This window comes from Ursus arctos, unplaced genomic scaffold, assembly GCF_023065955.2.
Source record: "Ursus arctos isolate Adak ecotype North America unplaced genomic scaffold, UrsArc2.0 scaffold_14, whole genome shotgun sequence".
Taxonomy (NCBI): domain Eukaryota; kingdom Metazoa; phylum Chordata; class Mammalia; order Carnivora; family Ursidae; genus Ursus; species Ursus arctos.
This window is the reverse complement of record NW_026622808.1, coordinates 26,283,492-26,295,734: the sequence shown is the minus strand read 5'-3', so window position 1 is coordinate 26,295,734 and position 12,243 is coordinate 26,283,492. Positions and strand designations below refer to the sequence as shown.

The 12,243-nt window shown below is 43.7% G+C and overlaps 1 protein-coding gene across 2 annotated transcripts in view; it reads right to left on the bottom strand.

Moving 5' to 3' along the window:
- Nucleotides 1-1,680: 1,680 nt before the first annotated feature.
- The window catches only part of LOC113249977 (cytochrome P450 4F2-like), a 33,548-nt gene continuing 22,985 nt past the window's right edge, over nucleotides 1,681-12,243 (bottom strand). For both annotated transcript variants that reach the window (XM_048226802.2, XM_048226803.2), the window contains 6 exons: nucleotides 4,749-4,815; nucleotides 4,430-4,559; nucleotides 2,991-3,124; nucleotides 2,830-2,894; nucleotides 2,553-2,635; nucleotides 1,681-2,173 (listed from right to left, as the gene is read on the bottom strand). In XM_048226802.2, coding sequence (XP_048082759.1) covers nucleotides 1,996-2,173; nucleotides 2,553-2,635; nucleotides 2,830-2,894; nucleotides 2,991-3,124; nucleotides 4,430-4,559; nucleotides 4,749-4,815 — 657 coding nt within the window. In that variant the 3' untranslated portion in view covers nucleotides 1,681-1,995. The remainder of the gene's footprint in view (nucleotides 2,174-2,552; nucleotides 2,636-2,829; nucleotides 2,895-2,990; nucleotides 3,125-4,429; nucleotides 4,560-4,748; nucleotides 4,816-12,243) is intronic.

The window sequence follows — 12,243 nt, the reverse complement described above, 5'->3', positions numbered from 1 at the left end:
GAAGAAAGGGAAGAAGAAAGGGGGGTAAGCAGAAGGGGGAATGAACCACGAGAGACTATGGACTCTGGGAAACAAACTGAGGGCTTCAGAGGGGAGGGAGGTAGGGGAATGGGATAGACTGGTGATAGGTATTAAGGAGGGTACGTATTGCACGGTCCACTGGGTGTTATACGCAAGTAATGAATCGTGGAACTTTACATCAAAAACTAGGGATGTACTGTTTGGTGATAGCATAATATATTTTTTTAAAAAAGATATAAAAGAAAGATTTACATGGCTAATCATTATTCTTGCTGAGCTTATGTTAATAATTAGGCCAAGTTTGTTAAAACTGGACTTGTTTTTCAAATGAATTGGTCTTGATTTGTCTATCTCAGATTAAAAATGAGTGTTATTATAGAGAGAAAATGTTTCAACAACACATCTTTATAGATATTAGATTTAAGCACTCAAGACTCAACTCTAGGTTTATAATTTGCTCTGACCATTAAACTATATTTTTTTTCTTTTGTTTCCATAAAGGTGCCTCTTATTCACTATCTGATCGCTTGCTAAACAAAACAGAGTATGTGATGGCTAACACCACTTGCTATGCCGTTGAGGCCTTAAATGACTCTCAAAATCATATTAGATATTTTAACTGCACAAGGGGGAACATGTGCAACATAAAAACAAAATGTTGGATAGATACTCCAGATATCACCAAAAAGATATCACCAAAAGATATTGCTTAAAGATGTAGATATTCAAATGGCACTTTAAACGATCTCTCTCTCTTTCCTTTAGTGATTTGTTGAACTCCTGGACTGGAGAAAGATTTTGGTCAATTATCAAAGTTTTTTTTTTATTTAGGCTTCTTTTTCTCATTATAATATTAACCAAATTCGTTGTCTTTTCTGGTGTCTCCCTGCCTGGTGCCAAGACTCCTTCACTGCCGTAACTTCCAATGGACAGATAATCCTTTGTATTCAAGGAGGTTCCTTTATGTTATCTACCTTGGATTGGCAGCCTCTGCCTTTGGTAATTCCTCTATGTAAATTCCCCAACTGACCGATTTTGCACCAAAGGTAAGAACATCTCTATGCCCCTATTCAATAGGAAGAAGTTACAGAAGAGAAGACTTCCATTCTCAGCAACCTTAAAGATAAGTGCCAAAACTGTTCAAGAGGGAATGATGTGGGGAGCAAAGGCAGAAGGAAATGTAGATAAAATTAAATTTCTTTATGACCTGCAGCCCATTGACAAATACTTCAGGCAGGCAGAGTATATCATTCCTCCAGGAAACTCCCAACTGTCTTAATATAAATGCTAAAGGGGAAAAAAAAACAAAACAAACAAACAAAAAAAAAAAAACCCACAACCTTAGCTTGATAATACCTAGGCCTCTAGTATCCTGTGAGTCTTTACCATATGAAACTCATTTTTGGAAATTTCCCTTTGTCTTCACCTCCCCAAACTCACAGAGTATACAACCAGCCGCTCCTCACAATCCCAGGGCAGCAGCTCTTGTCCCTGTGCTTTAGAAAAACCACCTTTTTGAACCAAAAACCTCAAGAATTCTTTCTTAGCCGGGGACTCTGAACCCCAAACTTCAAACTACATCATTAGGATGGAGTGCTGCCAGACAGTTTGAAGACAACTTCCCAGTTATTGAAATGAGACTACTTGGAGAGGCTAGAGTTTTAGCATGCTTTTCTTTGTTATATTTTCGATCTGTTCATTGGAAATCTGGAGTAACCACGGGTTTGATTCTCCGACAACCCACAATAAGTGTGGAGGCCTGTGGTCACCTGGAAAGGCTGTCAGGGTCTTGGGCTCAGACAGCAGCCTCCTCTCTACTCCTCCTCGCCCACCCCTGGGTTCCCACAGGTCCCAAGCGCCCCCTGCTGGTACTCAGTGAGGCTCCAGAAGAAGAGATGGCACAGTTTCATTCCTGGGATTGTGCAAAGCGAGGCGTGTACGGTCTGAGTAGATCCCAACCCAGGAGCTGGCTGGTTACTGGGGGCCCGCGCTCAGCGGCTCCACGCGCAGCCAAAGCCCGCCCTCCGCGCGCAGGATGAGCTCCGGCTTCCTGCGCGGCTCCTCCTCATCTGGCAGCACCCGGAAGCGCAGCAGCGTGAGCGCCAGGACCACCTTCATCTCCGTCATGGCGAACGTCTGCCCAATGCAGTTTCTGCGGGCGGGAGTGGGGGCTCTGACACGCCAGGAACCCCAGCAGATCCCATCGCGCAGGGATGCTCGCAGCCCGGCCCGCAGGGATCCAGAAGGGGGCTAACCATGCCTGGGACCCCCATGTGGGCTTGCCTATCCCCTGAGCTTGGCTCAGACCCCAGCCCTGAACTCAGACCAGCAGACAGGGGGAAGAGGCTCTGCCCACACCTCGAACCCCTCGTTGGACCCACTCAATCCCCACTCCCCTCTGGAGGAGGGGAGAGAAGGAGAGCCATCCTCAATTTCCCCCCTTTCCCACCCCCACAGCCATGTCTGGGATCTCAGTCCCAGACCCCTGCCTCCACCACCCCATTCCCACCTCAGATACCCTCTGCGCTCACCTGGGCCCTGCAGAGAAGGGAATAAAAGCCAAGGGTGACCTCTCCTTGATGTTTTCTGGGTCAAAGCGAAAGGGGTTGTATACCTGGGGGCAGGGAGAGGCAGGGCTGCTGGATGGAGTTTCCCAAGCCAGCCAGCCTTGGAAGAGGCAAACTTGTGTCTGATGGGGGAAGGTGATGTCTGATTTGCTAGGTCAGAACCCTGCGCCCTCCCCAAGGTCCCCCTAAGGGAATAGACAAGGAGGAGGGTGGGCTGTGGGGATGGAGGGGGAGGCAGCACCTCAGGGTCTGGCCACACGGATGGGTTGTGGTGGGTCCCAAAAATACTAATGAGGCAGATAACACCTGTGGGAGAGGAGGGCCCAGTCAGAAAGAGTTTCCCCCAGCCTGACTGGCCCCTCTTTCTGCCCTTGAGGCTCCTCCCCCTGAGGCTGTGGGCACCTTTGGGGATGACCCGGCCATCTGGGAGCACAATGTCCTGGGTACAGCAGCGAGAGATGACTGTGACTGGGGGATGCAACCGCAGACTCTCCTTGATGCACATGGTCAGGAAAGGCAACTGGGCCAGGTCGTCCCTAAGGAAGCTCCCCAACAATTATCCAGGCAGCAAAAACAGAGACCCTTCCCCCCCAATCCCCTACTGCCCCTTGAGATCCTCTCTCCCTCTACCAAAATGAATTCCAGATGGATCAAATATCTCCAAATTTATTGAGTTCTGTACATTAAATATGTACAGCTTTTTGTATTCAATCATACCCCAATAAAGTGATTTTTTAAAAAGAAAAAGAAAAGCAGTATCACAGAAGTAGGAGAGAAAATTTAGGTGGGTGTTTTTAGATTTTCTGAGCAAAACACAACACCCAAAAGCCAACCATAAAAAGGTTTACAAATCTGCATAAAAATTACATATTGCTTATAGCAAGAGAGCAAAATCAAAAGCCAAATGACTCAGAATCAACAGAAACAGATCCAATGTTGTATCTATGATGGTACTAGAGATACTAGCTAATGCAATTAGAGGAGAAAAGAGGAGAGTAATGCAATCTGAAATGTAGGGGTCAATGTGTCATTTTTGGCAGGTAGTGATTCTATGCTTAGAAAACACAAGAGAATACGCCAGAAAACTTTTATAAACATTGAAGATAAAGTAAGGGGATTGTATTCTTGTTCTCTAATCCCCTTCAAATTGCGTGGTCATTTAAATTTTTCACATCTGATATCATTAAGTAATTCAAACTGAAAAACTGTAAAACACCACCCCTCTGACTCAACACCACTCATTTCCCACTCTTACAGTTTGCCTAGGTTCTTATTTTTTATTTATCCTTCCATAGCTACTTTTTGCATTAAAAGAAATTTTAGGATAGCATACCATATATTATGCACACTGCTATGTATCTTTTTCATTCAACAGTATAGCAATCTGTTATATATTTCCTGGAATTATTGTCAGGATAAAGGCTTCCCTATCCTGGAACTATAATTTCCTATCATTTCTTCTAGAGCTTTTAAGATACTTTTATTTTTTATTTTAAATATTTGATTCCATCTTGGTGTTATATTGTTACAGACATGAGAATCAGGTTGAATTACCTTTATTCTGCATAGTTCCCCATTGTTCCGAGGGCTTTTAAAAATTATCTTTTTTAAGATTTATTTATTTATTCGAGAGAGAGAGAGAGAGGGCATGAGCAAGGGGAGGAGCAGAGAGAAAGAGAGAGAATCCTCAAGCCAACTGACACTGAGCTCAGAGCCCAACGTTTCTATCCTCATTAAGCAATAAGGACAGAATTAACCAAAAGATATTTTGGTATCCCCATCCGAGGAACAGAGACTATGAGAGAGGAGTTCAAGAATAAACCATAAGGATCTGCACTCACCATTCAATCTCTTGAGGCTCACGGTCCCTCAGGAGCTCTAGCACCTCCTGCCGGCAGCGCTCCTGGTATTCTGGGTGCTTTGCAAGATTGTACAGAGCCCAGGAGAGGCCACTGGCAGTGGTGTCATGGCCTGAGAGGCAACCAGACAGACGTGAGTCTCTGGGCTTCCTCAACACCAGGGAGTGGACAGCACATTTACTTAAGGCCCTCAAGGAAGGATGGGGAAGATGGGGTGGTGGGGTGGTCTGGGGTCAAGCTGCCAAGTCCCTGAGAATGGACAGACCCCTGTCCCCATATAGTCCCACACCGGGATGCTCACCCTCAAACATAAATGTGTCAGCTTCAGCTCGTATGTCCTCATCTGACAATTGTTTTCTATCTTCATCCTGGAGAGAAATGAGATACCCACATAAACACACACACACACACACACACACACACCCCAAATCACATCAGCTTTGAGAGCTACTGAGCCTAACCTGAGACAATCTCTGAAGCTCCATCATCCATCCAGAAACCCAAGCCCAACCTGCACTCTTACTCCTCCTTTGCTTGCTATCACCAGAGACCCACTCTACAATCCTCCTCTTTGGACCCTTTCCCTCCTGCTTTGTCCCTGGGAACAGAAATCAATGATCCATGAACATTTTCACATTTCTACATGATGAAGACTTTCCAGAAAAAAGTTACTGACAACCTGCATTACAGGAGATTGAATGACAACTTCCTTTGGAAGATAGAGATTGAGCATTGCTCCAGAGCCATTTGCTCACATTCTAGGAGAGTAAATCCAGAGATTCCTCATCTCCCCTGGCGATAAGCCAACAGAAGCTGTAGACTTTGCCTTCTCCATGAAGAGGACTTCTTTGTCCTTCCAAACTCTCTCTCTCTCTCTCTCTCTCTCTCTCTCTCTCTCACACACACACACACACACACACACACACACAGAAGAAGGGGCAGCTGTGTCAGCAGTCCTTCATAAGTTCCAAGATTCATAATGTAGAGTTGCCTCTCCTGTGATGGATGTATGGTGTGTGGACAGATTAAAGCATCATGTAACTCTCAGAAGAATTTTAGAATGAAGAACCATGCCCACAATTTTACTCTGGCTATCCTTACTTCTGTGAGCAATAATTGGGCTTCTCTGATCTAGGGTTCTGATATATAAACACACACACACACACACACACACACACACACACACACACATGACGACCTCATTAAGTAGAATAAAATCTCAGGCCCTTCACAGTTTCAGACTTAACAGTCCCCTGCAGACTGCATTCTACATGGTCATCTCTAAAACATATCCCTAATCCATTCCTCCCTTCCTCAAGCAACTTCCATGGCTCCCCAGTACCCTCTGGATCAAGTCTAAGTTCTTCAATCTGAAATTTGAAATCAAGGTTGGGGAGTTAAGATGGCAGAGGAGTAGGGGACCCCTTTTTCAGCCGGTCCCCTGAGTTGAGCTGGATAGGTACCAGACCAGCCTGAACATCCATGGAATCAGCCTGAGACGCAGGAAGATACATCTGGATCTCTACAAATGAACATCTCCAGCACTGAGTATTGAGGTAAGAAGTGGGGAGCCATGAAGCCGCGCACAGATATCGGAAGATAAACTGAAGGGGGAGGGAACCGCCCCGTTCGGGCGCCGGGAAGCAGTAGCCACCTGCATGGGGGAGCGGGCGGACTCGCAGACGGCACCCACCCACGAGAGAACAGACTGAGACTGTGAGCTGGGAGCGCACGCCACCAGACTGCTCACGGAACTCCGGTGTGCTCACTGGAACCAGACTGAGACTGGGAGATCCGGGAGCGTGCGGGGGCGGCTGGCGGCTGGTGGTGTTAGAAACACAAAGAACAGAGATGCGACGGCCCTGGAAGTGAGGGCTGGGACACTGGGTGTGGGGCTCATATCCCCGGACGCTGCAGGGTTGAGCAGCACCAACAGTAACAGAGTTAAAGTGGCCAGAACACCAGTGGAGAACAGTCTGCAATCCCTCTGTTCTGAGACAGAGGCTGAGATTCAGCCACTGCTGCTCTGACTCTCAGAAGAGGCACAGCAAACCACCAGGGAAATCCGTCAGGGAACAAAAGCCTGGAAATGCCGGCTCACAGTGTGCCCATCCCCATCCCCCCTCGCAGGGGACACAGAGACTCTACCCAAACAGGGTTGCCTATCAGCGCGGCAGGCCCCTACCCCAGAAGACAGGCTGAAAAATCAAGAAGCCCACATCCCGGGGCGCCTGGGTGGCACAGTCCTTAAGTGTCTGTCTTCGGCTCAGGGCGTGATCCTGGCGTTCCAGAATTGAGTCCCTCATCGGGCTCCTCCACTGGGAGCCTGCTTCTTCCTCTCCCACTCCCCTGCTTGTGTTCCCTCTCTTGGTGGCTGTCTCTCTGTCACATAAATAAATAAAATCTTAAAAAAAAAAAAAAAGAAGCCCACATCCCTAAGATCCCTATAAAACAAGGGCACACGGCCTGGGTCCCGGTCAATAATTTGGGCTCTGGACAACCCCACAACCTCTCCTCATCAGAATGACGAGAAGGAGAAGTCCCACCCAGCAAAGAAAAGACAATGAGTCTGTGGCCTCTGCCACAGAACTAATGGATATGGATATAACCAAATTATCAGAAATGGAATTCAGAGTAACAATGGTCAAGATGATGTGTAGACTTGAAAAAAGTATTAACGAAAATGTTAATGAGAATATAGAATCTCTAAGGGTGGAAATGAGAGCAAAGTTGGCAGAAATTAAAAATTCTATGAACCAAATGCAGTCAAAACTAGAGTCTCTGATGGCCATGGTGAACGAGGCAGAAGAACGAATCGGCGAATTGGAGGATGGGTTAGTAGAAGAAAAAGCTAAAATAGAATCTGGACTCAAAAAAATCCACACATAGGAATGTAGGTTATGGGGGATTACTGACTCAATGAAACGTTCCAATATCAGAATCATCAGCATCCCCAAGGGGGTGGAGAAAAACAGAGGTCTAGAAGAGATATCTGAACAAATTGCAGCTGAAAACTTCCCTAATCTAGCAGGGAAACAAACATACGTGTCCAAGAGGCAGAGAGGACCCCTCCCAAGCTCAACCACGACAAACCTACACCACATCACATCATAGTGCAATTCGCAAATATTAGATCCAAGGATACAGTATTGAAAGTGGCCAGGGCAAAGAAATTTCTCACGTACCAAGGCAAAGGTATCAGAATTATGTCAGACCTGTCTACACAGACCTGGAATGAGAGAAGGGGTTGGGGGGGGCATTTTTAAAGCTCTTTCAGAGAAAAACATGCAGCCAAGGATCCTCTATCCAGCAAGGCTGTCATTCAGAATGGATGGAGAAATAAAGACATTTCAGAATCGCTAGTCATTAACCAATTTCGTAACCACGAAACCAGCCCTACAGGAGATATTAAGGGGGGGTTCTATAAAGGTAAAAAGGCCCCAAGAGTGATACAGAACAGAAAGTCACAATCTATAGAAACAAAGACTTTACTGGCAACATGGCATCATTAAAATCATATCTCTCAATAATCAGGCTCAATGTAAATGGCCTAAATGCTCCCATAACGCCACAGGGCTGCAGACTGGATAAAAAGACATGACCCATCCATTGCTGCCTACAAGAGACTCATTTTGAACCTAAAGATACATTCAGACTGAAAGTAAAGGGATGGAATACCAGCTTTCACACCAATGGACCTCAAAAGAAAGCTGGGGTAGCAATTCTCATATCAGACAGATTGGATTTTAAACTAAAGACTACAGTTAGAGACACAGAAGGGCACTATATTATTCTTAAAGGATGTATCTGACAAGTGGATATGACAATTATAAATATATATGCCCCCAACAGGGTAGCAGCAAGATACACAAGCCAACTCTTAACCAGAATAAAGAGACATATAGATAAAAATACATTAATAGTAGGGGACCTCAACATTCCACTATCAGCAATAGACAGAGCACCAGAGCAGAAAACCAACATAGAAACAAGAGCTTTGAATGCCATACTCGACGAGTTGGACCTCCTAGATATATAGAACACTACACCCCAGAACCAAAGAACACTCATTCTATTCTAATGCCCATGGAACATTCTCAAGAATAGACCATGTTCTGGGACACAAAACAGGCCTCAACCGATACCAAAAGACTGAAATAATCCCCTGCATATTCTCAGACCACAATGCTCTGAAATTGGAACTCAACCACAAGGAAAAATTTGGAAGAAACTCAAACACTTGGAGACTAAGAACCATTCTGCTCAGGAATGACTTGATAAACCAGGAAATCAAAAATCAATTTAAACAATTTATGGAGACCAACGAGAGTGAAAACACAATGGTCCAAAATCTATGGGATACTGCAAAGGCAGTCCTAAGGGGGAAATACATAGCCATCCAAGCCTCACTCAAAAGAATAGAAAAATCTAAAATGCAGTTTTTATATTCTCACCTCAAGAAGCTGGAACAGCAACAGAGGGACAGGCCTAATCCACTCACGAGGAAGCAGTTGACCAAGATTAGAGCAGAAATCAATGAATTAGAAACCAGAAGTACAGTAGAGCAGATCAACAGGACTAGAAGCTGGTTCTTTGAGAGAATCAATAAAACTGACAAACCGCTGGCAAGACTTATCCAAAAGAATAGAGAAAGGACCCAAATTAATAAGATTATGAATGAAAAAGGAGAGGTCACAACCAACACCAATGAAATTGGAAGGATTATTAGAAACTTTTATCAACCGCTATATGCCAATAAATTAAGCAATCTGGAAGAGATGGAGGCCTTCCTGGAAACCTATAAACTACCAAGACTGAAACAGGAAGAAATTGATTTTTTAAACAGGCCAATTAATTATGAAGAGATTGAATCAGTGTTAAACAACCTTCCAAATAACAAAACTCCAGACCCGGATGGTTTTCCTGGGGAATTCTACCAAACATTCAAAGAAGAAATAATACCTATTCTCCTAAAGCTATTTCAAAAAATAGAAACAGAAGGAAAGCTACCAAACTCATTCTATGAGGCCAATATTACCTTGATCCCCAAACCAGGCAAAGACCCCCTCAAAAAGGAGAATTACAGACCGATTTCCCTAATGAATATGGACACCAAAATCCTCAACAAGATCCTAGCTAATAGAATCCAACAGTACATTAAGAGGATTATCCATCATGACCAAATGGGATTCATCCCTGGGATGCAAGCGTGGTTCAACATTCACAAATTGATCAGCGTGATACATCATATCAACAAGAAAAGACTCAGGAGCCATATGATCCTCTCAATTGATGCAGAAAAAGCATTTGACAAAATACAGCATCCTTTCCTGATTAAAACCCTTCAGAGTGTAGGAATAGAGGGTACATTTCTCAATCTCATAAAAGCCATCTATGAAAAGCCTACAGCAAATATTATTCTCAGTGGGGAAAAGCTGGAAGCCTTTCCCTTAAGATCAGGAACACGACAAGGATGACCACTCTCACCACTATTATTCAACATAGTACTAGAAGTACTTGAAAGAGCAATCAGACAACAAAAAGGGATAAAAGGTATCCAAATCGGCAAAGAAGAAGTCAAAATGTCTCTCTTCGCAGATGACATGATACTCTATATGGAAAACCCAAAAGAATCCACTCCCAAACTATTAGAAGTTATAGAGCAATTCAGTAATGTGGCGGGATACAAAATCAATGCTCAGAAATCAGTTGTATTTCTATACACGAATAATGAGACTGAAGAAAGAGAAATTAGGGAATCTATCCCATTTACAATAGCACCAAAAACCAGACGTTACCTTGGAATTAACTTAACCAGAGATATAAAAGATCTATATTCTAGAAACTATAAATCACTCTTGAAAGACATTGAGGAAGACACAAAAAGATGGAAAAATATTCCATGCTCATGGATCAGAAGAATTAACATAGTTAAAATGTCCATGCTACCCAGAGCAATCTACACTTTCAATGCTATCCCGATCAAAATACCGAGGACATTTTTCAAAGAACTGGAACAAATAGTCCTTAAATGTGTATGGAACCAGAAATGGCCCCGAATCACAAAGGAACTGTTGAAAAGGAGAAACAAAGCTGGGAGCATCACAATGTGGGGTTTCGAGCTGTACTACAAAGCTGTGATCACAAAGACAGCATGGTACTGGCACAAAAACAGACACATAGACCAATGGAACAGAATAGAGAACCCAGAAATGGAGCCTCGGCTCTTTGGGTAACTAAACTTTGATAAAGCATGAAAAAACATCCGGTGGAAAAAAGGACGTCTTTTCAATAAATGGTGCTGGGAAAATTGGACAGCTACATGCAAAAGAATGAAACTTGACCACTCTCTCACACCATACACAAAAATAAGCTCCAAATGGATGAAAGACCTCGATGTGAGACAGGAATCCATCAAAATCCTAGAGGAGAACATAGGCAGCAACCTATATGACATCAGCCAAAGTAACCTTTTTCATGACACATCTCCAAAGGCAAGAGAAACAAAAGATAAAATGAACTTGTGGGACTTCACTAAGATAAAAAACTTCTGCACAGCCAAGGAAACAGTCAAAAAAACTAAGAGGCAGCCCACGGAATGGGAGAATATATATGCAAATGACACTACAGATAAAAGACTGGTATCCAAGATCTACAAAGAACTTCTCAAACTCAATACAGGAGAAACAAATAAACAAATCATAAAATGGGCAGAAGATATGAACAGTCACTTTTCCAATGAAGACATACAAATGACTAACAGACACATGAAAAAAATGTTCAAAATCATTAGCCATCAGGGAAATTCAAATCAAAACCACATTAAGATACCACCTTATGCCAGTTAGAATGGCAAAAATAGACAAGGCAGGAAACAACAAATATTGGAGAGGATGTGGAGAAAGGGGATCCCTCCTACACTGTTGGTGGGAATGCAAGTTGGTACAGCCAATCTGGAAAACAGTGTGGAGGTCCCTTAAAAAGTTAAAAATTGAGCTACCCTATGACCCAGCCATTGCACTACTGGGTATTTACCCCAAAGATACAGACGTAGTGAAGAGAAGGGCCATATGCACCCCAATGTTCATGGCAGCATTGTCCACAATAGCCAAAGCGTGGAAGGAACCGAGATGCCCTTCAACAGATGACTGGATTAAGAAGTTATGGTCCATTTCTTTATCCCTTTCTTCCTCTACAGAACTTCCTAGTTCTTATGTTCCATAGATAAGAGAAATCATATGATAAAGAAAGGGGAGTAATCAGAAGGGGGAATGAAGCATGAGAGACTATGGACTATGAGAAACAAACTGAAGGCCTCAGAGGGGAGGGCGGTGGGGGAATGGGATAGACCGGTGATGGGTAGTAAGGAGGGCACGTATTGCATGGTGCACTGGGTGTTATACGCAACTAATGAATCATCGAACTTTACATCAGAAACCGGGAATGTACTGTATGGTGACTTACATAATATAATAAAAAAACATTTAAAAAAAGAAAAAAAAAAGAAGTTGTGGTCCATATATACAATGGAATATTACTCAGCTATCAGAAAGAACGAATTCTCAACATTTGCTGCACCATGGATGGCACTGGAGGAGATAATGCTAAGTGAAATAAGTCAAGCAGAGAAAGAAAATTATCATATGATTTCTCTCATCTATGGAACATAAGAACTAGGAAGATTGGTAGGGGAAGAAAGGGATAAAAAAAGGGGGGGTAATCAGAAGGGGGAATGAAGCATGAGAGACTATGGACTATGAGAAACAAACTGGGGGCCTCAGAGGGGAGAGGGGTGG